At 46.3% G+C, this 25,710-nt stretch overlaps 1 protein-coding gene across 9 annotated transcripts in view; it reads right to left on the reverse strand.

The window, feature by feature from the left end:
* Positions 1–25,710, reverse strand: part of COL6A3 (collagen type VI alpha 3 chain) — a 58,301-nt gene that overhangs the window by 15,628 nt on the left and 16,963 nt on the right. For 5 of the 9 annotated variants that reach the window (XM_041411720.1, XM_041411714.1, XM_041411713.1 and 2 more), the window contains 23 exons: positions 23,271–23,873; positions 20,349–20,948; positions 18,523–19,089; positions 15,158–15,778; positions 13,433–14,032; positions 12,234–12,836; positions 11,238–11,840; positions 9,241–9,587; positions 8,674–8,752; positions 8,176–8,321; positions 6,862–6,954; positions 6,427–6,480; positions 5,424–5,495; positions 4,494–4,520; positions 4,332–4,376; positions 4,171–4,224; positions 3,949–4,011; positions 3,476–3,541; positions 2,743–2,796; positions 1,963–1,998; positions 1,370–1,432; positions 1,034–1,096; positions 286–348 (listed from right to left, as the gene is read on the reverse strand). In XM_041411720.1, the coding sequence (XP_041267654.1) occupies positions 286–348; positions 1,034–1,096; positions 1,370–1,432; positions 1,963–1,998; positions 2,743–2,796; positions 3,476–3,541; positions 3,949–4,011; positions 4,171–4,224; positions 4,332–4,376; positions 4,494–4,520; positions 5,424–5,495; positions 6,427–6,480; positions 6,862–6,954; positions 8,176–8,321; positions 8,674–8,752; positions 9,241–9,587; positions 11,238–11,840; positions 12,234–12,836; positions 13,433–14,032; positions 15,158–15,778; positions 18,523–19,089; positions 20,349–20,948; positions 23,271–23,873 (5,522 nt within the window). The remainder of the gene's footprint in view (positions 1–285; positions 349–1,033; positions 1,097–1,369; positions 1,433–1,962; positions 1,999–2,742; positions 2,797–3,475; positions 3,542–3,948; positions 4,012–4,170; positions 4,225–4,331; positions 4,377–4,493; positions 4,521–5,423; positions 5,496–6,426; positions 6,481–6,861; positions 6,955–8,175; positions 8,322–8,673; positions 8,753–9,240; positions 9,588–11,237; positions 11,841–12,233; positions 12,837–13,432; positions 14,033–15,157; positions 15,779–18,522; positions 19,090–20,348; positions 20,949–23,270; positions 23,874–25,710) is intronic. The other 4 variants (XM_041411715.1, XM_041411718.1, XM_041411712.1 and 1 more) reach the window with 3 other exon arrangements.

Below are 25,710 nucleotides of genomic sequence, written 5' to 3' on the forward strand. Positions count from 1 at the left end.
AAATGCTGCCCTGTGCTCTTTTGTGGGACCTTTGGTGATTTCAGAAAGATAAAACCTTCCCACATGAGCATTTTCTGAGAATCTGCCCAGGAAAGTTGATTGGGAATCTCAGTTGCTCAGTTCACTGAAATGGGAGCCTAATGAGACAACGAGCACAGAGTTGCTTCTGTCCACACTGTGCAAGCCCAAGAGGTTCATCTCATGTATTTCTTTAAGCCCTTGCAAAATCCAGCAGCTTTTCAATGCAGCTTTAGTTGTTGGTGCCCAGGGCTCCTGAAAACATACCTTTCTTCCCAGGGGACCAATCCTGCCACGTTCTCCTGGGGGTCCTGGAGGTCCACTCCCAGCCTGGAATAGAAATGGGGAGAGGCATGTTGGCAATGTTCAAGGAAACTCGGGAGCCAGGAACTAGGGAATTGGATGACCATCGAAATCATATACTGACTACTAGTGTCTCTCAAAAGACCTCAGGAAATTCAGAAGTCTGCTTCATGTTTGGGAAAAGCTGGAGTTCCAGCTCAGTTCAATGCAAATGTCAGCAGCAATTTGTATTGTCCCTAAGAGAACACCCACGGGAAAGCAGGAGGGGGAAAATCATGCTGGGGCTGGGGAAATGCAGTGTGGCTTTGTGTCAGAGGGTGTGGCTGAGGAATGCAGCAGGAGGGAGAAATAAATACATGGGGTGGCCCCTGCAGGCATGTGAGATGGTCATGCTTTGTCTTCAGGGGATGAAACATCACAGAGATGCCCCACCAGTCCTTCAGGGATCCTCTTTAACTAAAATTGGAATAATGTGTCAAACACTGAAGTCCTGACCCCTCTGCGGTTGCTTTTAGCTCTTTCTCTTCTGTAACTTTTGATCAAGAAATCTTGAGCGTAAGTGGAGAGGAGAATCACGCTGGAAGAGAGTGTTAAAAAGAGAGTGGACCAGAGATGGAGCCCTAGGAGAGGGGAATATGAAGACACATTGGAATCTTATTAGTTGGGCAACAGTATAGTTGTGCCAACGTCTGGGAAGCAGCAGAAGGATTACCCTGGGTCCAGGGACACCCTGCTCTCCTCTGATGCCTGGTGTGCCAACCTGGCCAGGGGGACCCTGTGTGGGAAGAAAAGAGAGGCTGTCAGCACACGTGGGCAGAAACACACCAAGATCCAAGGGGAAGCAAACGCTGCAGTGTCTGAGGGATGCTTTGCACACACGTCACACCTTGGCTGGTGTGAACACAGTGGCAGGCGGGACAGCCAGGCCACAGCATACCCGAAAATGCCCAAATCCCAACAGTCTTTGTGGGTGAGACTCTCTGGGGAAGTGGCTGTGATGAAGTAACACCATGAGGCAAGGCCTCTCCTCTGCTGTGAGCTCACTGACCTGTGGCCCTCGCATGCCTTGCTCTCCAGCTGGCCCTGGCTGACCAGGCGAGCCCGTGGTGCCCTGGAAATAAAAAACAGCACAGTGCAGGTTAGCACGGGAAGATGTGGTCAGCACCATGGGAAGGAAAAGGGGAGATCAGGCTTTCCACAGCTGCACAAAGAGCAGGAAAGAATGGATTTTCCTTTTTTTTTTTTTTTTTTTTTTTTTTTTTTTTTCCCAAGATATGGTATTAGCAGACAATAAGCACAGTGATGATGGGGGCAATTTGCCTCCTACAATCAGTGGCCATCAACCATCATGCCTTGGCCCTGTGACACTGCCCCAGCAGCACATGGAATCCCATCCCACCAGGGAATGCTGTGGGAGACAGGCAGGCACGTGGACAGCTTGTTCTGCACTGAGTCCAGCAAGGAGCACACAGGGAGATGAGCCTGAGGAGGAGGAGGAGCTGGGAAATTTGGAGGAGAGAGGAGGCAGAGAGGAAGAAGCAAAGCCTGCATGTGCCTTCTCTTGGCACATCCCTCTGGCTGCTGAGGCTGCCTGGCCCGTGGTGTGGCAGGAGCCCCATGTGTTATTCCACCACCACCTACCTTTACTCCTATGGGTCCCCTTCGTCCTGCCATGCCCTGCAAATGAAGAAACCATGAGGCTTGTTGATCTAATATGCAAGCACACCTTTCCCTATTGCTTGTAGATCAGTGCTTCTTATCAATGCTTCTTATAGTCCAAAAATTACATTTGGCTGCTTTAAACTATTGGGGGGAAAGGGAGAGGGAAATCCACGTGGTCAGATCTCTTAAATCAGACTTGGGCATGTTTTTTCCTCCTCATATCCCCCATGTAGGTGAGCTGCTCCCTCACGCATGTCAGGAGTGTGTCACCCTCCCTGGGACAGGAGGGACACGCAGCAGGGAACACATCCCAGACATCCCAGCTCAGTTTTTGCCTTTCCAAAACCATCAGCCAAATGCGGATGCATATCATGGAATCACAGACTGGTTTGGATTGGAAGGGACCTTCAAGACCATCTAATTCCAATCTCCTGCCATGGGCAAGGACACCTTCCACTAGACCAGGCTGTTCCAAGAACCATCCAACCTGGCCTCATATATAAATCATGTGTAACTCCACTGATCTGAGCACTGAGTTATTTGTATGGGAATAAATTCAACATTTAAAGTCTCTACAAGAAGCCAGGAAGCCATGAGACATTTTCCTTTTGAGATTTTTATCTTTTTTGGAGGGTGGCTTATTAGGCTTTGAAGTTGAATACCTGATGTTTGTGAAACAAAATACATGGAAAGGAAGGAGGGGGAAAGTTATGGTCAGTCTAAGGTTGGGCTGTGCTGACTGGAGGTCTGGCAACTCACCCTCCTTCCCACTTCACCTTCTTGGCCCTCCAGCCCTGCTGGTCCAGGATCTCCCTAAAGGAAAAACAAAACTCAAGTGAGAGCCCTGAGATGAGCAGGCACTGAGAAAACAGATTCAGTTCTCAAAAAATGGCACCTTTCATGCTTTCACACAAGTTAAAAGTCCTGCCTTTGGTGGGAATCCTTCTAACAACTCACAGAGAGTTTCCAGCAAGTTTCTGAGCCAGCAGAAGTCAACATTCCTACTCTTTGGGAAATGCCTTCTGACAAATTAAGATGCATTTTTTTATTGTGAGCTGATGTGAAAACAGACGGGTTTTGAAATTTTCTAAGGAACATGTGGGTTTGTTTTTTTTTTCTTGCAAAGGTTTCAGGTGAATCAGGAGGCTTAGATTTGGTGTAATCTAATCAGTTCTCTGTTTTTGTATATGACCCATGAGAACACACGAAGGTAATTTCCAAGTATAAAGTTCTTTTCAGAGACAATATCCCAAAAAGGCATTGTAAAATAATAATAATTTTTAAAGGTGCTTTTTACACAAAACATCTTCTAAACTGACCTCTTTGGTTGCAAACCAACAACATTTTCTAGTGGAAAAAAATATTCTATCTGACAAGGCACAGTGAGTTTAAGGAATTTCCATCTTTTTGGTAGCATCCTTTTTTCTCCCTTTCTCTGGCCCATTCTGTTGTAAAAACCAAAAAACAACACAAGGTAACAAAGAAATTTTACCATTGGTCCAATTTCACCCTTTTGTCCTCTGGGGCCCCGTTGAGTATTATCAGCTCCTGACTCTCCCTGCAAGCAACAGAGCAATGAGAAACATCTGTGTAAGTGGAACACGAAAATCAAATCTCATAAACCGAGAGAGTTCTCAGCTAGAGCTGAGAACCAACTTTTTTCCTTTTATTTTTTTCTTTTTTTGACTAAAATAGATTAAGTCTTGCTGCTGTTTTCAGACAGACACAGCTTTTCAGCTGAGAAGTAATACTGAAGAAGACAAGGAAGGGGAATTTTAATATGGTGAAGCAGTGATGGATGGGTTGGTATCACGTGGTACCCACATGTCACCTCTGAGTCCTTGCTCTGTCCTGGGACCTGCCACTGTCAAACAGCATTTAATAAGCCAGAGCCAGCCTCTCTGCTGACCCCAGGATCAGTGGAAAGTGTGTGGAAAATCAAGAAGATGCCTTAGCAGTATTTACCGGATCTCCACGGAGCCCACGGTCGCCTCGTTCCCCTCGTTCACCCTTAACTCCCTTATCTCCCTGTGGGAAGAGAGGGAGAGTTAGGAAAAGCAGCTCTTGCTTGTTGAAAGCATCTCTGCCCAGCCCTCAGCCCTGAGGGGAGCACGATGCCTTTCCACCTGGCTCAAATCCACCCCTATGCCATCATTTAGCCCCAGTGTAAAAGGGTTTAAAGCCTACCCTCCTGCCAGAATATCCCTTCTCTCCAGAGGAGCCAGGCAAACCCTTGTCTCCCTAAAAAAAAGAAAAATATTTTAGAATATTTGCCACTTCCAAGGTGCTTTTTAGATACTTCACTGAAGCATCAAGTCATTAAGAGAAAAAATATTAAAATTACTGACCTCTTCTCCATCAATGCCATCCAGACCCATTTCTCCCAGTTCACCCTGTGGAAGGAAGGCAAGGGGCAAATGCTCACCGAGAGGAAGGGGGAATGGGGAGGGGGATACTGATGTGCCACACACTCATGCTCACTGCTGTGGCATGAGGAAATAGCTCCCTACCTTCTCTCCTGGGAATCCCCGAGACCCCTAAGGAGATAAAAAAGAGAGTTACTCCACTTTTGTCCAGCTCACTGCCATAGCAAGCAGTGGAGAAGGAGGGCCGGGCTTGGTGGCAGACCCAGAGCCATGACAGGACTTTTCCTAATTTCTCTTATGTCAATGTTTGTCTTCAGCTGCTTCCCCAACACTTGTGTCAAGATAAAATATGTGGGGCATGGGGGTTAATCCAGCTGATCCAATAAAATATCTCACTCCTTGCCACAACTCTTCCTTCACTGATTTTTGTTTCTTCCTGCAGCCATTTTTATGTTAACCTAGAGCTAGTCTTAGTGCCTTTGTCCAAGGCTGAACAGATTTTTTAATGACACTCAGTGTCTCAGCTAATGGGCCTGGTTCATGCATTCCTCTCCTTCCTGCCAGAGGATCATATGTTCAGACCAAATGGTAGGAAACATCCCCTCAATTTCACTACTTCCCATAAACATTATATGTTTCACCACCTTTTCTGGCTTGGAGTGCAGCTGCTGTCCTGGACCATTAGCTCAAGGTTTCTCTTTAAAACTTCAGCCATGGCTCACTTGTCTCCCTCTTCCCCAGCAGCAGAGTTCCACCCACTCACTGTCCCAGCCCTGTGCCAAGACACGCACATCCACCTCTTCCCAAATCTTTCCCCCAGAGCCAGACTGCAGAAGACAGATCATCCTTGTCTGTGGATTCAGCCTGGCTCTCTGGTGTGCCTTTTTGCTCTTCATAGCAACACCAAAGCCACAAACAGCCTCTGAAAGCCCTGGTGCCTGGCCAGGTGGACACAACCACTCAAGGGCCTGTGGCAGAGGTTGTGGGACCTCCTGAAGCAGCAGGAGTTACCCCTGGGGGACTCCCACCCACTGGACTCTGGGTCTGCTCTGTGCAGGCTTGTTCCACACATACCTTTGTTCCTCTGTGCCCAGGGCATCCCTGGAAACCTTGTGTCCCATTCACACCCGGTGGTCCACGCTCACCCTGGTGCATAGAGGGGGAAAAAACAAGTCAGGAGTTGTCTGCTAAGCCTGTTTCTGTGGCTACCTGTCACAGGAGGTGGCTTGGAGACACAGGAGCAGCAGGTTTTGCCTGGCCACCCCACCATCTCTTGCCCACAACATTCCTCACGTGGAGACCAGCTGCGGGTCTTCACCATCATAGAGAGTTAAACATCCTTCCCAGTCCCTCAGCTGTGAAAGAGCTTTGTGAAACTCCTCTTTCAAAACTAAAATGACAAGATGAAGCCCTCAGAGCTGTGCACAGATGTCTAATCCCATCCTGACCTTCAAGCCCCAGGAAAACATTGCCTGGCATGAGATGTCTCAGAGCAGCCTTTGGCCCCTGCCTGTGCTGCTGAAAAGCCATGAGCACCGTCAGCCCCTTGGCCTCAGCTTCAGCCCTTGGGAGTGATGCATGGAGGGATGTTTATTCCAGGGCTGACGTGGGATTCATGCAGAGTTTGGATGAAGAGTGCTAGTAAGAATTCATGGGATTCACTTTGTCTGCCATGTGACGGATAGGAACACCACTCTTGGTTCCACTTTTGGACTAACTAAGGTGTTTCAGTTGCAGGTGGTATGGATAGCTTTGGCATAGGCTGCAGATTTGATGAAGATGAGGATTTTATTTGCCTTGGGGAATAGCACAGAGACGGGTCACATCAAATAATGGGAGTTATTCCCCCATTATCCTTCCCCAGCTCTTGAGAAGCTCCCTACTGATTTTCTCTCGGGAGAAGCTGGGACCAGCAACTCAGCATGTCAGGTGTGGGAAACTCATAGTTCTGCTGTCTCTTCTAACCCACATCCACATTCCCAGCAGAAAAAAGTTTGGAGGCTTTTCATTTAGTGGAAACACCTCCAAACACTTGACTATGGGTGAGGTCCCCATTTGAACAGGGGCAGTCACTCACCGGTCCTCCTTCATCACCAGGGTAGCCTCCGTAGCCAAGATCCCCTGTGACACCCTAGAAGACAACAAACAAAATTGTGAATTTCCTTCATAGTTCTGTGATTGATATTCAAGGTTTTCTTAGATAAGGACAAAGCAGCTGCTTGGTCATATGTGTTAATGAGAGATATAATCTCCTTTTGATGTCCCTAAACTGTTTCACAGGACATTTCACCCTGTCTTTACAGCCATTTATCCCTGCCCTCTTGGATGTTTTGCAGCACTGAGGCTGTGGGGAAAGGGAAGAAGAGCAGCCCTCAATTGTTCTGCGTGTCCCAGGGTCAGTTTTCAAAGGGGAGGAGTAAATGGAGCTGATGTCCCCATTAACATCACCCACTGCCATCACCACCAGGTTCCCGTGCACAGGGACCCTTCATCCCCAGATGAAGTGACCTACCTTTGGTCCTATAGGGCCTGGCACACCTCTGTCCCCTCTCTGCCCTGAGCACTTGCAGGGGACCTTGCAGCACGTCCTCTCTGCGATGTTGTCCTGCAGGAAAAATGGGAAGTGGAAGCGTTAGAAACCTGCCAGAGCCCCAACACCGGATTTTGGACACCAGAGGGAAGGGTTCAAACAGAAACTGTGTGGGGCAGAATTCGTCCAGTGCATGTAGCAGGACATAAGTCCCCAGAGCTGTGCCTGTCACTGAAAAGAGAAATCCCGTCTCCAAAGGAAAAAATCCAGGCTGTGGAGCAGGCCATGAGAAAGTCGCTGCAGTGAGCAGCTCACCAGCAACCCACAGATTGACAATGATTTGCAAGAATGCAGTAAAGGAGAAAAAAAAAGGTTAAAAAAAATTATATGGACTCAGAGAAACCACAGCTTGGTTTTACATCGTCCAACAGAAAAAAGAGGGAAAAAATCACTTTCTTTGCCAAGTACATTGCTGGCTGCAAACGTTTCCTGCCAGCTTTGCACATTCACATTTTGGAAAGATTTTCCTAGGCTGAATTACCTGGGGAGGGGCTGAGGACCAACTCTTATCCCAAAACCCAAGGCTCACCCACAAGTGGCTGCACTTTGATTGGTGGGGAAGGGCCCAGCAAGGTTACCACAGGGACCAGTGGTTAAGCCCAATCTTATTAAATCTATTGGAAAAGGAGCTCAATTGTGCTGGTAGCTGCTGAGAAGTTGGGAGGAACTGGACATACTGAGGTTGACAGCAAATTAACTCAACACTTGAGAGGGACTATGCATTGGGAAAGAAGTAAACCTACGAAGAAGAAAGAATCATGGAATGGTTAGGTTGGAAGGGACTTTAAAGGGTAACTCCTACATTTGTTAAAAGCATGTCTAAAATACAGGCAGTGCATGAGATCAGGGAAAGAAACCTCGAAAGCAACGCTTCTACAAGAGGTTTAACACTGACCAGGCATGACAGGGCATTACTGTAAGGTTAAAAAAACCAACAGTGTAAACACAGGCAGAGGGCAGGTTTTTGGCACTGCATCTTTTGATGGCATCTTATCCCATCCCATTTGACCTAAAGCCTTGGCTGGAGTAGGGTTCCTTCAGGAGTGGGAAGAGACTGTGATCTGCTCTGAACTTTGTTTGATGTGGCATCTGTGAAAAGAGCTGACGTGAGGCAGGGAGGGGAGAGGAGCAGAGCCAAGAGGGTGTAATCCAGCCACGGCTCAGCCCTGCAGGAGATCCAGCTGTGGGCTTTCCTCCAGCATTACAAGGCAGCACTGCCTGTGCCAAGTTACTTACAAGCTGCTCTGCCAGCTCAAAATCCAAGTCCAGCAGGTTAACTCTGAGTGGTCTGTTGTAGGTGAAGCCACGGCCAAACTCCAGCTGCATCACTCTGTCAAAGTTGGTCACTCTGTCCAGCCCGACGAAGATGAGAGCGTTGACTCCTGGCAGGGAGAAGCAGAAGGGGCTTTGTGATGGGGAGAGGTGTTAACCACGTGTAATCACCCTCCCCTGTGATAACACATGGTTATCCACAGCTTTGATTGCAAACAGAGCCTTGTCAACAGAGAACAAGCATCGTCAGACACATCCAGTGTAAGCTGCCCACATGCTTAGGTGGCAGCAGGCAGCTAAACATCACAGGAAGGCAGTGAAGAACAGCAAGTGCAGTAGAACTCACAAAATCCTTAGCCTTTACTAACAAAAGCAGATTAATTTAGGAGAAATGGTGGTAAAGTGGGCTATATGTTAACATGGACTATAATCACTGCCTGGAAGAGCAAAAAAAATAATTACCTTCTGAGTGTAAAGTAGACGAAGCAGCCTCCAGCTGATTTATTGGCTCATCTACACCATCAGTAAAATGGATTATGACCTGGGAGAGAAACAAATTTCTGTCAGGACCCAGAATATTTCAGGTGTGAAATGCAATCAATGTGCAGTCTGAAGGGCCTTTTTCCAATGCTTCCTCTGAGAGAAGGTGAGGGGACTTCTACACCTTTTCCAGGCCATGAAGATCAGCATTCCTGTGCCAGGCTCCTGTACCTTCCTGTTCCTGTACATCATGCAGGTGTTGCTAGAGCACAACACAGGAAATATCTGGAGAGCAATAATTTGCAGCTAAGCAGTGATTGTGGGAACTGGCTGCAGTGATGCTCATCAATTATCAGGACCTTGACAATGCAGGGAGAGTGCAGCAAACAAGTAGGGTTTAAGTGACTAAATTTATGGTGAATAAATTCAACTAATTAAAATAATTTAAAATATATATTATATTAATTTAGAGATTCTTTATCAACTAAAGGACAGCAGAAGCCAGCTTTGCTGGCCAATACCACCCCAGATGCCTTGGCCCTGACTCACCTTGGTGCTGCCAGCGGGCGAGGACCGGAATTTGCTGAGGTAGGACCTCAGTGTGTCTGCCCTGAGGTAGTAGGGCCCGCGGGTCCGCATGTCCAGGAACCTCTCCAAGAGCTCAGGTTGGTACTCGGAGAAGTCCAGCCCCTCCACGGGCCCCCCCTGGGCCTGGGCCATGATGGCCACCCTGACGTTGGGTGCCTGGTTGCCAGTGCAGCTGATCTTCTGCATCTGGGTTATCCTGTTCAGCACAGACTCCACTCTCGACTCCAGGCCTCGCTGGGAACTGAAGATGTTTTGACCGGGCCCCACATCACTGACGTCGAAGCCAATTATCACTTCTAAGTCACAGTCTGAGAGGGGAATGAAGAAAGAGAGAAGAGCATCATGGAGCAATGCAATGATTTGTTTTCAATTCCTAGTTACTCTTTCAGTAGTTAATGAAGACACTCCATCAAGAACTGACACCACTTGCTGCACAAGTGCCTTCTGTTTCCTTTCACCATAGCAGTGGCAACCTAGGAAAACTTGTTTTATTAATTTACATTTTTTAATTTTAGCAGTGGGATGAGCTGCCTAAACCAAGTCCAAGAGAAATTTGCATTTTCAGCAGGCAGCTAAGACTGCTTCTCTCTCTCTCCAGCACATGCAAAGCTGTCAGTACTTGTACAGTGTGCACTTCTGCCTGTGCTGGAAGTGACACTCAGAGAATCACAGGGAGGTGTTTGAATTCTCTTTGGTATTAGCCTGGTTAATATCTTAACCACACTTGGGATAAGTTAATACCACCAGCAGTGGTTTGCTTTTCCCTGCACTCAGTTTTTCTTCTCAGCTGGAGCAGCTGCTCAGCTCAGGGCTCTTGTGCCTCTCCTTCCACTTCTCCAGAGGTTTAGGAGACGCCTCTACTTAAAGTCAGAGGGCTGAGCCACAATCAGCCGTGCTGGGAGTAGGACTGGCTGCAATGTAGTAAGTAAAACCAGCTGCTGGGAGCCTGATCCAACAGCAATACCAGCTCACTTACTCACCACAATTCCCCTGCTTGGCTTCTGAAGTAGCCAAATCATGGGATTCCTTCTTAAGGCAATTTTACCTTGACTTCAACCACTCGTGCCCTGGTTTTTTCCTCATATACCTGTCATGAGATCAGGTGAGCATCCTGGATGATCTGGCAAGGGAAGTTCTGTTTTTCCCCTCCATTGTTTGAAGGGGTGAGAGATGGACATAGGCTTTGTACAAGATCCTGGAGTGACAGCAGGGGAAAATGGCTTACCACTGCCAGAGGGCAGGGTTAGATGGGATATTGGGAAGAAATTTTTCCCTGTCAGGGTGGACAGGCCCTGGCAGAGGTTGCCCAGAGAAGCTGTAGCTGCCCCATCCCTGGAAGTGTTCAAGGCCAAGTTGGACAGGGCTTGGAGCAACCTGAGATAGTGGGAGGTGTTTCATGGCAGGGAAGTTGGAATGAGATGGTATTTGGGGTGCCCTCCTACTCAAACTACAACAGAATTCTATGGTTCTGTGATTTCCAGCATACCATGCACGCCTGAATGGCCAAAAATTCCAATTATATTGTAATAGACACAGGGAGGGGAAACAGTGGCCATCACTTTTCATTTTGGCAAGAAACAAGTTGTTCTGTCAAGATGATACTGGTATCATGTCCCTGTGAGGAAGTCCAAAGTGGGATTTAGTCCAAAGGCTAAATGTGGTGGTATGAGGCCAGTGATTTAGTGCCTGGCTGTCACATCTGAAATTAATTCCACCACGGTGTCACCTCTGTAGTGATATTACTCAGGTCATTCACAGGCTGAAGGCCATGGACAGGCAAGTCTTGTACCAAAAGTTTGCAGTCTCCATCAGATTCCTGGAGGAGAAATGAGTCCATCCTGCACCTCAGGACATAGGCAAAGCACTACAGTAGGACAGACAAGTCCATCAAAACACACTGGACATTAAAAGCCACCCATGAGAATGACCTGAGAACATAATGAAGGGATTGTCCTTACCTCTTGTCACATCTGTTGTTCCTGGGCACAATCTCTCCTCCATGGCAGCTTCCAGCGTGACCAGGACCTGCTCATTCAGCTCTGACAGCTCCTGAGCTGTGGCTGCTCTGAAACTCATGGCGCTCTCACTGGCCAACAGGCTGACTTCCTTCAGGTCAATGTTCCTCACTCCGACTGCGAACACCTTGACACCTTTCTGCGTGATTTCCAAGGATGCCTTTGGCCCATCATCTGTAGACTTCCCACCCGTGACGATGAAGGCGATCTGGGGCACCCTCTGGTCAATCCTGCTGCCGGCCTCCTTCACAAAGTGTCTTTCCTGGATGTGCCTGATGGCCGCGCCGGTGTTCGCCACGCGCCCGCCTTTGTAAATGACTTTGTTAATAGCATCTAAAATCTGAGCTTTGGTGGAGTGGTCCTTGAGGAAAAACTCGTCAGTGACATCCGAGTTGTACTGGGCCAGTCCTACCTGGATAGAGTCGCCATCCCTGTAAATGGCATCCACCACGGAGTAGACAAACTGGAGGACTTCTTGGAAGTTATCTCTCCCCAGATTGATGGAGCCATCCAGCAAAAACACAATGTCAGCCTGCTTTTTGCCTCCTGAAAAGATTACGAAGAAAACACAGTTGTTAGTAATTGTTTGCAGCATCTATAGCATTTAAGCTGCTCAGGGCTTTGTGAAGTAGCACTTTGCCAATGAAATTTCTCTCTCCTTTCTACCATTTTAATTTCATTGATCCTTGGCAGGATTTTACATCCATACAAGAAAATTTTTGTACAACACTTCATACAGCATTACTTCTGATAGTTACCCTCATCTCCTTTCAGATTTAATTATATTCTTTCCTAATTCAACAACTTCAAAGATTTCTTTTCATCAATGCAACTAAAGGTTTGAGAATCAAAAGGTGTTATTACAGCATCATTTTCACTTCATACAAATACCATCTATACTCTGTTCAGAAAAGTCTCCAGGATGAATAGCAGCCTTACCAGGTAAGAATGGTCCAGGTGAGTCTGTTGTAGGTATTGGGAGCTCATCAAGAATGTTCTGCACCCTCTTTTCTAAGGTTGAGAGTCCTGTGAAGTCCTGTACCACAAGCACACGCCCAGGATCATTGGTAATGACCTGCAGCTGGTCCCTGTCCACATTCCTGGCTCCGACACCCAGAGGTTTGATGTTTGTGGAAGTGATCACTCTGGCAGGTCTGTCCACGTCATCCTGGGACCGGTCTCCAAGGATGACCACCAGGTGCTGGGGCACTCCATCTTCTATCCTGCTCCCCGCAGACTTGATGAAGTAGTTCTTCACTACGAAGTCCAGGGCTTTGCCAGCGTTCAGGGGGGACCCACCTCTAAGCCTCAAGCGGCGGATGGCTTCCAGGACGGAATTTTTGGACTTGTGGGTCTTCAAGTAGAACTCGGGGAAGACACCATTGCTGAACTGCACCACCCCAATCCGCACTTTGTTTGGCCCCACTTCCAGCTGCTGGACAATTCTGCTGATGAAATCCCGAATATGAGCAAGCCCATCCGGCCGAACGCTGTCAGAGCTGTCAATGAGGAAGACTATGTCCTTTTCATCTCCAGAAACATCTGCGGGGAGGCAAGAAGAGAGGAAATCATTGGTGTTTTAAGCCTTTGCTTAAGCTTTGCTGGAGGATTTCTGTGTGATCTGCTGTCATGTGAGGCAGAGCCATGTGGCATATTTTGGCCAACTTTAGGCATGGTGCTTCGGGGAGCCTCTCCAAAAGGGCCTGTGTGCAAGTGGGAATGTGTGTCTGCCTAGAATCTGAAGCATGCATTACTCACAGCCTTATCTGTTTCATTCATTAATACTCTTCTCTGGATTTTACTCTTCTCTGGATTTGTCAGTGTTTCCAGCTTTATTTTGCCCCAGATTTATGCCTGTTTCCTAGAAAGCTGCTAAGTGGGAATAGGCAATTGTATACATTGCATATTTGAATTGAAATTGACCCAAATAGGTGTCATGTTTAAAGTACTTGACTTGAAAATCATAGGTTATAATGTATTTAGTTACTTGGGTAGAATTGCCACCTGTCTAAAGCTTTCCTTCTAAAATTGTACATGTGCTATGATTTTGGTTTTAACTAAGGAAAATCTTGACTTAAAGAGAAGTGTTTTGGGCAATGTTTGTTTGAGTAGCAGCCCAGAGAGAGCTGGTGCCTTACCTATAGGGGGCTGCACATCTCCCAGCAGCCGCCTGATTTGGTCCACAGTCAGGGTTTCAATTGGAGTCAGCAGCTTCTGCTCGAGGCTGGGCAGTTCCTGGAAGCTGGAGACTTGGAATACATATTCAGGACTAAGGGAAATCTGTATCATCTCTTCAGTATCCACATTCTTTGCTATCATCATAGGTGCCACCCCCACTTGCTTGACTTGGAGGGATGGATACTCAAAGTCATCGTCGGACTTGCGGGAGGAGAGGATGACCAAGAACTGCGGGACGCCCTCCTCTATGCGGCTCCCGGAGGGCCGGGTGAAGATGGTCTTGGCCACAAACTCCAGGGCCTCCCCCACGTTCACCAGCTGGCCACCTTTGGACCTCAGCTGCCTCACGGCGTTCTGCACCTCGTCCTTGGTGGAGTGGGTGTTGAGCAGGAACTCCACGTGGGGATGCTCGCTGAACTGGACCACCGAAATCCTGGTGGTGTCGATGCCCACGTCCAGGTTGTTCACGATCCTCCCGATGAGGTCGCGGACGAGGTAGAACTCCTGGGCGGCGGAGCGGGAGCCGTCAACCAGGAACACGACGTCCCTCTTCACACCCGCTGCAGGAGAGAAGGCATTGGTCAGAAGAAGCACCAGGAATTGCTTATGGAGGGCAGCTAAGCTCATCATTTACACTACTGACCCATGCCTCTGGCCATGGGGATAGTACTCCTTGTTTCCCTGCCTGGGATAACTCCTGGGAGCCCCAGCAGGAAGCTCTGGGCTCAACCCAGAGACATGACCAGTCTGCTAAGCCCATCCCAGGGGGTGCAAGAACAGCAAATTCTAGAGCAAAGGAAGAGAGAGAGAGCAATGGGACACCTAGAACAGTAATTCCTTGTGAGATCTCCACCAGAGAAAATGTAGCCTGGTGGTAGTCCTTACTCAGGACAAGTTGCCTTACATTCAGAATCACCCCTCTTTCTTTGGCTTTGCCCTCTAGGAAAGATTTCATCCTATTATTCTCTCAGCTTCTGCCTTTCAGGATGATTTTTTGTTTCCTAATGAAGTTTTTTCTGCAGTGGTAATTCAGGTAATTCAGAGCCTGAATTATCGCAGAATATCACACTGATAAATGGGGATGAAGGAAAGTGGTCTGGCTTAGAAGGGAATGAACAGAGTAGGACAGTGAATCTCTAAGGGACTTCTCCGAGGTGGATACTCTTCATCCCAGGCATATGATGGCTGGATTTCACTCCAAGGGAGATCAGAAATGTAAGATCTGATCCTTCTCCTGATGCCCGCTTCCAATTTCCCTTTCCCCAGTGAATGAGGGAGGAAAAGTAGGAAAAATCAGCATGTCTTACATTTAGCAGAAAGCTGACCTTGATTTATAGTGGTGTGAAGGTGCCCCTGTAGCATCTAAATGACACAATTTCCTTCCGTTCCAGAAGGAACAGCATGGACTTAAAATCCATCCACTTAAGATTAAGGCAATAACTTTCAGTTTGTGGGTCTTCCATGTGGATACAGCATGGACCACCTGGAGGAGCTGGGCTTAAAGGTGGCTCAGTTTAACTGCACAGCTCCTACCAACCCTGAGTGCACCAACAGGGAGACCACGACAGACTTGGAGTCTTAGCCGTGATCATCTTTGCTTTTCTCAGTTTGTGTTGCAGCCATGATGTTACTAAACATCATATTTTTGCCACTGGCTCTCGGTGCAGACACAAACATCTTCTCACCTGGGCTGGGTGATGTAAAAACCAGGTCAGGGGCAAGAGATTCTATCTCTTGCTTGGTCAGCCGGATGACTCTGTTGGAGACGACTTGCTGCACCGAGTCCAGCTGGCTGAAGTCGGGCACAGAGATAGCAAAATCTGGGAGGAAGGAAATGGTCTGCAGCTCTGTGAGGTCAGCATTTCCGATCCCAATGCCAAAGGGCACCGTGCCACTTGTCTTCAGGACCACTGAGGGCCTCCTGACATCGTCCTGGGACCGGTCAGCAGTCAGCAGGATCAGGAACTGCGGGACGCCCTCCGCTATCCTGCTGCCGCTTGACACCGTGAACACGTTCTTGATGAGGTAGTCGAGGGCTGCCCCCGTGTTCAGGGGAGACCCTCCCATGAGCTTCAGCTGCTGGATGGCACTGATGATATCTGCTTTGTCCTCGTGGGTGTCCAGCAAGAACTCAGGCTGTATGGTGTTGCTGTACTGCGCCACAGCCACGCGCACCTTGTCGCGGCCAATGTCCAGGCTCTCAACAACTCTTTGGACAAACGTCTTCAGCAGAGGGAAACCTCTTCTGACACCATCTGAGCCATCGATCAGAAACACCACATCTTTCTTCTCACCTCTCTCAACTACTGTTTGAGACAAGTAAGGGAAGGGGGGGGAAAGTAAGACTCTCTTTTGCAGTGGTTAATATTCTCCTCATACAATGAACCGAAGCAGAACAAAGTTCGGGGAGGGGAAGGTGAGGTGTCAGGAAAGGTGGTTCGGTTCTTTTGCCACTGGATGCAATCCCTGGTGGGGAGGCAGATGGGTGGAAGTTGGTGGAAGCTGGAGTGCAGAGCATTCCATGCCTTACCCACCGAGTCATAGAATCATAGACCCATGGGAAATAGGGTGCCAAGGGACTTCTGGGTGCCATCTGCTACCTGAGGCTGGGAGAAGCCAACAGCTCCCAAGGGACACGGGAAGGTGTCATCTGGCTTTGCAACATGCAATAGGAGCCTGGGATCTTTTGTTCCCAAGAAACAATGAGTTTCTGGATGAAATGGCATATGGGGAGTGCTCACAGGGAGATGGTGAAGAGAGGGAGAGGAAAGCTTTTCTGGCACATCACTGAACTTAGAAATAAATACTTCTGAAAATAAATTAAGAAATTGCTGGAGAGGACATCCAGCTAAAAATGCTGAAATGCTCTTCTAAAATGCTAGATACTGATCTCTGGGGGTTTTTCCTTACTATCTTCAGGCGGGAAAAAACAAACATGCTAATTGTGACCAAACTATTCTTCTCAAAAAAAAAAAAAAAAAAAAAAAAAAAATCAAACAAAAAACCAAAAGAAACAAACAAACAAACAGAAAATCTCAAAATCAAGACCATGAAGTGTCAAAGATCAGAGAACTTTGACCTGTTATGCTATTGACCAAGAGAATTGCTAAGCTTTGGCTGGGCCAAGCAGAAAACATCACTGCCTCTGAAACACAGCAACTGCTGGATGACATCCCAAAAAGTACTGTTGGCTTGTTTAGAGCAAGGTTGAGTCGGACAAGCAGGAGCATGATATACCCCTCTGAAGAAAATATTAATTGTCTACTTTAGAATGCTTAGCCATATAAAGAGTTAACAAGGACAGTTGAATTCTTAATGCAGACTTCAGATCAAATTTATTTCATAGAGGATTGTTGGAAACCTGCTTAGGAGAGGAATATTAATATAGGTGGGAAGAGGGAGCAGACATTGCCTGGTGTATTCCAATTTCATATACTTCCTCTAAAGTTCAGGAACAATGGAAAAGTCCTATTAAAAGTCCCTGTGTAGCAGATAAAGAAGAAAAAAATACAGTTGCTCCTATGGGATGGATGTCTTTTAGCCAAGAATACTAGGAAAACTGGGTGGATGCTGCTGTCTCTGTGCAAATAGCACAATTATTAATAGTCCTTGGTGATCAAAGAAATTCCAAATGGTCTGGACAAGACAGAAATGGTTTTAAAAGGGAGGATGGAATTCAAGAGCACTGATTGCACAAGTCTTGGTTGAGACAGAAGCTGCACTAATGTGGGAAGGGTCATGAATCCGCATGGAAAGGATGGGGTTAGAAATGACCAGGGGATGCCATTGTCACGCTCTGGTCATTTGGAGCAGGCTGATGCTGGGGAGGCAAGGGTGAAAATGTAGAAGAAAACCTACAAGACCTATAAGAAGGATTGAATAAGCTGGGTACACAGCTGGTGACATGAGGACCAAGACAAGACCTACGTGTCAAGCCTAAAGTAGATGAAAAGGCTGCAGAAAAATCTAAAATATTTTCATCTATCTAAAGTAGATGAAAAGATGAAAATGTGGGAGCAAGCTGACATCTGTGTCCTCCTCAGGTTGAATGAGGTGTAGAAGACTTCAGCTATGATTAGGGAGACAAAAGTGTGAGGTGAAGGGAAAATGTTATCTAATAAAAGCAACTGAGAAGATTGGCTATGGAATCTGGGAAGTCTCCCCCAAATGGTTTCCAGAACAGATTAGATCAATGTCATCTAATTCTGGACACAAAGATCCTGCTGGGGACAAGGGCATGTAGCAGATGGCGCCCTGAGGTTCCTTCCAGCCCTGTTTCTTTTTCATGTTTCTATGATTCTAAGTCCATCTGCCCCTTTAGGGAGAGAAGAGATGGATGTTATTACACTTTTCCTTGTTTCCACCTCCTGTTGGGAGACGAGTTAATGCTCCAATTAGGGCTGTCTCAGGAAATCACACAGCTGGACATGCATAATTTCCAGTACTGCAGTGTGAATTTGTTCTTGTGGCCGTAAAATTCTTTTGAAGACCTTTTAAAAATTATTCTTCAATAAATCCATCTCATCTACTGAGCTTGCATGGTAACTGAGTCAAGAGCATCTGGTTTATTGGTGTGTATGTAGAAAATGTAGAAACTGCCATCATATCCTGGAAGAGATAGCACAGCAAGAGTGAATCCACTGTGCTGGAATCCACTCCTCCAGAAAAGGGAAGATTGAAAGAGAAATTGAAACAAGCCAGTATTTGTTTCCTTTAGCCCTTGCCCAGCATTGCACATCAATTAATGCAACATCTCTAGAGCAACAACATCCTGTTATTTCAGGTTTGTCCCATGTTTTACACACTGGAAACAGCACCAGCTGCAGCTCTTGCGGCTGAACAAAGGCATTTTCCCCACTTATCATCAAAATTTGGTTTGGCACTTAATGCTTTGCCAGATCAGAGCGTGAGCAGAGGAAACTCCAAGCACAACAGCAGTTTCTACACAATCATTTTGAACACCACCAGACCCAGATGCTCCAGTTACCAATTGAGCAGGGCAAGTAAGAGATGTCTTTCAGCTTCTTGGAAACCCCGAGGTTCCCTGTACCTGTTGGCTGAAGCTGGACTGTTCTCAGCAGGTTGACTATGCTTGGCTGAAGCTCTGAAATCCGCTGGAGGGATTCGACGTTCAGGAGGAATTGCGGGGCGTAAACAATCCTTTCCAGCTCTACTGGGTCAGCATTTTTGGCTTTGATACCAAAGGTTACCACTCCAGCATGCTTCAGAACATCTGATGGCTCCTCCACATCGTCGGTTGATCTCCCAGCAACAAGGAGAATCAAAAACTGAGGAACGCCTTCTTCGATCCTGCTTCCAGCTTCCTTCACAAACAGCCTCCTTATAGCCTCGTCAAGTGCAGCTCCAATGTTCAGCTGCTTCCCAGTTTTTATCTTCATCCTTTTCACTTTGACAAGCATATCTTGCTTGGATGAGTATTCAGCAAAGTCAAATTCAACTTGAACGGTGTCACTGAACTGAGCTACAGCGACTCGCGTGGCATCGGAGCCCACGTTCAGGTCAGAAATTACTTTGTGCACAAAATCCCGGACGGCAGGAAAGCTGCCCAAGAGGTTGGCTGAGCCATCAATCAGGAATAAAACATCCTTCTTGCTTTCTAGAATAAATTCACAAATGAAAAGAGGGGGGGAAAAAAAAAGAAATGAAAGCATTTTTCTTCTCATACGTCATCCTAGAAAATTGTCTGCAAGTTAGCTGGGTTTTGATCTTTCAGTATTCTCATTTACCAAAGTATTCAAAGTCTGCAGAACTATACAGCATCTGAGGAAGAAGGGAAAGCAAGGACATGTCTATCCTAAAACTCAATAAATTCGGACACCAGACAGAAATATCATATATTGTATCACATCAAGACACATCATGAATTGGCTGGTTCAGTGATGTTTTAGGTCTAGCAATATGTTGGCAATACAGACATGAAGTAAAGCAGCAGTGGAGGGTTGGTTGGGTTTTTTTCCTGTTTAAAGGCTCAGTAGAAAACAAATAGACAGTTCATGCACATGTGCACAAAACATTTTCTGGATCTTCTCCCACTTGCATCACAAGGAGCATCTAAATCCATAAAAGCCTTTCACCTGTTTCAATTTCATGCCCTTTAGATCTCATTGAATACCCAAGGCAAACCAAGCCTCTTGTACCTTCATATTAATCTTAATGGTCTCCTTTCCATACTAACCCATCCCCGTTGTTCCTATGTCTTCATGAGTACATAGCCACAATAATGGAATTAGTGAGAAAATACCTGTTTAAAAAGGGTTAAACTTGCCAAAAGCCTATATTGTAGGATAACTTTGAATTTCTGGAGTCAAATCCAGCCTCTGTGGCGGCCTGATGATATCACTTTGACCAAGTGTTTCTGGGGATGGATTTGTACACCTGTTCCTGGCTAGACCTCTGCTTCCATGTGCTCTTTGACATGATTTTAACCTTTCCACACCACTTCTTGTGCTCAAAATCTCATGCTCCCATTGCCTGATTTACTGCACATGATGCATTTACAGGTTGTGGCTCTATTATGGGAACAGCAAGGGAACATCAGAGAGAGTGACTGGTGGGCACAGACGCACTCAGGTCCTCCTTTGGTCCTGACCTACCAAAAGACTTAAAACTGCGCTTTTAAGGTGTGGTAGCAATGACTTGAACAAAATTAAGAGCTGCCAGTGTCAAGCCATGTATTCATAGAATCATAGAATGGTTTGGTTTGGAAGGGACCTTAAAGATCATCAAGTTAAGCACAGCCATAACCACTTTGATGACTCAGGGCTTGGACACGTGTCAAGGCGTACAGTGGAAACAAGAAATTTACTTAAACAAGATCAACTTCATGCAGTCAGCATGCAGGAAGGTAGGTATTACCTGTTGGGGCGAGTGGAACCTCTTCCACACCTCCACTAACATATGTTGTTATAGGCTTATTTAACTCCTGGGGTAAAGCTGCCAGAGCACTGAAATCATCCACAAAATACACCATTCTTGGATTAAAGGCAATCTGTTCAAGTTCTGCCTGATCCGCATTCCTAACGCCAACAGCAAAGGTCAGCACTCCGGCCCGAGCTAATTCATTGGAAACTTGGAGGAAGGGATCGGCAGAGCTCCCTGCTGTCACCAGGACTAGCACCTGGGGCACTTGTTCATTTATCCTGCTCCCACCGGCCTCCGTGAAGTGATTCGAGAGCACAAAGTTCAGTGCGGAGCCGGTGTTCAGCACCGACCCCCCCTTGGGCCTCAGCTGCCCCAAGCGCTGGATTATGTCAGATTTGGTTTGGTAGGAGTACAGGGAGAACTCGGTTTTGGGAGTGTCGCTAAATTGCACTAAGCCAACTCGCATTTTGTCACTGCCGACATCAAGGTTGTTAACTAGGGTGGCAACAAAGTCCCGCACAAAGGGGAAGTTGGCATTTCCGACGTTGAGTGATCCATCCAAAAGAAAGATGATATCCCTTTTGGTTACTTGAACTGCAGTAGAGCACAGAAAACAACATGAGACATCACACAAAACAAAAAATGGAAAATTTTTTTATCATGTGTGCATGCAGCGTACGCCGTACACGCATGTGAACCGTGTTAGGGTGGAGAGAGAGAGAGAGAGAGAGAGAGAGAGAGGAGCAAGGGTGTGATCAGCACAGAAGTAACAAGGACCTTGCTGGAAATGACTGAATTGGGCAGGGAAGGATCAGCAAGTCTTTTAAATGTCAGGCTCAACAGCTACCTGAGGATATCTGCCTTCTTGAGCTCTGCACTTTACTGTCTGTTTTTACAGACATCCATTTTGTGGGCTGTTGAAAGGGAAGAAATTCCCCACTTTTTGGCAGCTCTTAGTTTCTTTTTTTAAGGTTAAATCCTTCCTGGGCTATCTCCAAGCATCTGAGCTCCAGGAGGTAGGTCTACACCCCAAAGACACTACAGGGTCATCACCCTGTGCTCTTTTTTTTTGCTCTAAAAATGTCCAGATCACAGACCAAAATGCCAAGCTTTTAAATAAAATCTCAGAGAACTGATGTCATCCAAGACATCCCCCTAGATGCCTCCCTCCAAATGAGTTATTCAAGGATTTATTTATGCCCATTGCTTATTCTGCCCATTATATTTCTGTTTAAAGCACTTCTGGCTAGATTCATCCATTCTCTAGCTTGCCTTGTCCTTGTAAGCTTGCTGTCCTATATATAAAATATATAAATACTGAGCTATTCAGAACAAAAAGGAAATAAAGGCTCCTTTGGCATACAGGGATTGCTCTCAGATTTTACAGATTCTCTTGGCTTTCTGTATTTTAAATTTTTCCCAGAAAAGTGCCATTCAAGGCCCAGGGTGAGACAACAGCAAGGTAAAATGCTGTTGAGCCCAGTGTCAAAATCAGTTTTGTTGCTACTGATAATAATTTGTAGGGGCAGGATACAATCCCTTGCTTATTGTGCGTGTGAATAGCTGTGAGTACAAAAAAAAGGACTGGGAAAATAGAGAAGCTGCATGAATGACCTTTAAAGAATGAGAAAACACAGGAACATTTTTAATTTACATTGAAAAATAAGCACATCAGCTTTGGTGTATAGCCATGCAAAACTGTATTAGTGGGAAAACACACTCTGAAACAAAGCTTATTAAATTATAGGTCCTGTGATATTCATCTTCATTAAGGACAAGTATTGGCAAACTGATTTCAAAATGTCTTCTTTTCATGTAAATCAGACACATGCTTTAATTCTTTCAGGATTCTTTCCAAATATTCTGTTTCTTTTCCTCTGCGGTTTATAATTTTAAATTACGTGAGAAACTAGAAAAAAGATGGACACAATTCAACAGCTACTCAAGCCAGTGGGAACCTCACTATTGATCTTACTGGGAGTTGGAAGAAATCCTGGTTTTCTAATGCTCATATGCCGTGAGACAGAAATACAAGGTTCAAATACGATCTACTGCAACATGGATTTCACCTCAAGCCTCTCTATTGTGAAGAAATCCTGAGAAATTTGGTATAAAATCTCTATACACCTAGAACATCTCTTGAAATGCAGGGGGAACTTCCTCAAAAGCCATGACCCTATCAGTTGGTTTCTTCCAAAGTCTACTGATGTCAGTGGCAAGGACAACTAAAAAGAGTCCACTGTCTTTGTGGAGCTTTGGATCATCTTCCAAACAGATTAAATGAAAATCAACACTAAAACATCCTTGGATGCCTCTCTTGGATGCTAAAAAGAGTCCTTGGATCATCTTCCAAACAGATTAAATGAAAATCAACACTAAAACATCCTTGGATGCCTCTTAGAGCTCGAGCTGAGTAAATCATAAGAAAACTAAATATGTTCTTAAAGGGTGAGTTTCAGTCCAACAATGTCGGTTCTGAACACCTCCACAAACAAACTGGCTTATGTTCTTTACACGCCAAAGAAACCTCTGCTCTCCTGAGCAAATACGGATGATTCCCAAACTGAGGAAGAGACTTTAACACTCACAGGTGTCCCATTCATAGGCTACACAGACCCTAAGAAGAGCAAAACCCTCCAATTTGGATACCTAACTACTAAAGCACGTCTTCCACATCATCCAGGCCTTTAAACGTTGGTGACAAAATGAGAACAGGACAAAAATCTCCAGGAAGGAACCATAAATCTGTAACAACAAGCACACTACCAAGTTCACTGACCTGTTCATGCACTCACATTTAACCATGCCAGAACATGCATTTGGTATGGTTTTCCCCATTATCTGTACATGTCATAGAATAAGAACTAGCAAACTTAAAAACCACATCTCCATAATTAGAAAAAGGCCTTTAATTACCTGAGGGTGGCTCTGGGACGATCGGTCCTCCAGAGAGTGTCCGGATAGGTGACAGTACTTCAGGAAGAACGGCTTGCATGAACTGAAGGCGGAAGTCGTTCGGGTTGAACACAAAATCTCGTTCATGAGCAATTTCTTGAAGCTCTGCCAGGTCAGCGTTTCTCGACCCAACGGCAAGGGTCACTATCCTGTTCCTCTTCATCTCTGCTGCAGCTTGGTCAACAGCATCCCTGGACTTACCCCCAGTGATGAGCACCAGCATGGGGAGCACCCCTTCCTCCATCCTGCACCCAGCAGCACTGGTGAAGAAGTTGTTCCTCACAAAGTCCAGTGCTGAGCCAGTGTTGAGTGCCGTGCCACCCATGAGCTTCATCTTCCTCACATTGGCCATCACATCCTTCCTGGTCTGGTGGGTGTTAAAATAAAACTCTGGCTTCACAGTGTCTGCGTACTGTGCCACCGCCACTTGGATCAGGTCGGGTCCAACCTCCAGCCTTTGGACAATTTTGGCAACGAAATCACGAATTGCGTTAAAGGGGGCGGCCCCCAAAGCAGTTGAGCCATCTATCAGGAAGACTATATCCTTCTTGTTCACTTCAATAACTGCAAGTAACACATGAACATCATGTTAGCCTTCAAAATACTCTGCATCTACTCTGTGCCAACAGCTCAGCAATGTTCAGGACCTCTTGTTTGCTTGGAGTACTGTTACTCTCAATACCTTTAAAAAGGTCTTGCTTTCTAAACAGAATTTTTTTAATGCTCTAGCAGAGGACTAATAGTAAATCTGACTGCTTCCCCTTTCTGAAACACCAAAGAGTTGGAGAGTTGCAACAGCTGTGATTTTTTACACAATTGAATATTAAAATATGTGTACATGTCAAAGCAAGAATGAAAGGAAGGAGAAATCTTGGCACTCAGAGGGCACATGAGATAAAATAAACAGGTGATGCTCCTTCCATCTGCAAAGGAACCACCTGAATGGTGGTGGTTTGGTGTGAGAAGTATTAGGTTCCTGAGAGCAATGACACAAGGAAAGAGCAGTCTCCATCTACTCAACATACCTGGATTTTGGGTCTTTGCATCCCAAATCTTATTCCTTATCTAAAAAAGACAAGTTATGGTTTTTCTTGGCACAGCTGGCCCAGTCCTGGATGAGTTGGATTATGTTCTGGTGGCCATGTCTTTAAAAAACAGGTTCCCTGGCTTGTAACTTCTGAAACTTTATTATTGATGATGGCACAGGACACAGAAAGGGCAAAATTTGCTTTCGAGTGCCCTGGCTAAGTTTGAAGAAAGACGGTTAGAGAGGAAAAAAACCCTGTTGTGTGGCATTGGAACCAAAGCATCACGATATTTAATACAGCAAATATATTTTTTTAAAAGGTAGGCATTAACAAGACCAATATGTTTGTGATAACAGCATTATACACGATTATCATGATACCTAACCTTAATACCATCTTTTAGACAAATCCTCTCCTCCCTGATCTCATGCCATTGACGCGAGAAAGGAAACTTTGTGCTGCTTCCAAGTTATGCTGGAGCTCTATGAATCACTGTGTTATGTTGGACTTGGGGTATCCTTAGATCACCCACCCACCTAAGGGCTGAGATGGGTTCAGGATTCAAGGAGGCAGGTCCATCACCTCCCAGGCTTACTGCCACACCCAGTGCACAGCCTGCTTCCTTGGGATCTCACACTCCCAGGGCAAGCGGTAGCAAACACTGCCTTGCCCGGCCTGGACGGAGAAGAGCATCCCCCAGCCCATCAGGGCTCCTCTGCGTGGAGGCTGTTTACTTTGGATTTCAACAAAGAACAAAACTTTGGCTGCAGTCCTCTTTGGCCAGACACCAGCTGGCCACGGATAGCCGTGCTCCCAAAGGCTGGGTGCCGTCAGGTTTCCCACTACGGGTGAGTGCCATGAGACTGGGCTGCCCCGAGGGGTGACATGGAGCTAGGGGTGACATTTGTGACTCAGCTGCCCCTCTTCCCAAAGATCCTGAAAGACATGCCTGCCTTGCAGAACCTTTGCAAACACCTCTCATGGAGTCGTGCTACAAATAGTATCATTAAGGACCAATTGTAAAAAATGGAAGTTTGAAATTGCCTGTCATAGTGCTGTCAGGCATAAAATGGTGAGGACATGCACAAAGCAAACGTGGTGGTGGCCTCCTCAAGCCACAACCTCAAGTGAGCTGACAGGGTCTGCAATTGTCTGCCCAAGCTGTCAGAACAGAACTACGGAAAAAGCAACGAGGGTTCATGTAAATGAACCCTTTCCCAGAGCCATGATTTCCAGCATTCATCCCTCCAGCCAGGTTTTATTTCCTCCTCAGTTACTCCAAGGAGGAGAGGGCTGAAAACAGGAAACTTTCCAATGGATAGCAAGGGCTGGTATCACTGCTTTGTGTGACCCAGGAGAAATGTCCAAAGCAC

This window comes from Onychostruthus taczanowskii, unplaced genomic scaffold (assembly GCF_017590055.1).
Source record: "Onychostruthus taczanowskii isolate IOZ18803 unplaced genomic scaffold, ASM1759005v1 scaffold37, whole genome shotgun sequence".
In the NCBI taxonomy this organism is placed as follows: Eukaryota; Metazoa; Chordata; class Aves; order Passeriformes; family Passeridae; genus Onychostruthus; species Onychostruthus taczanowskii.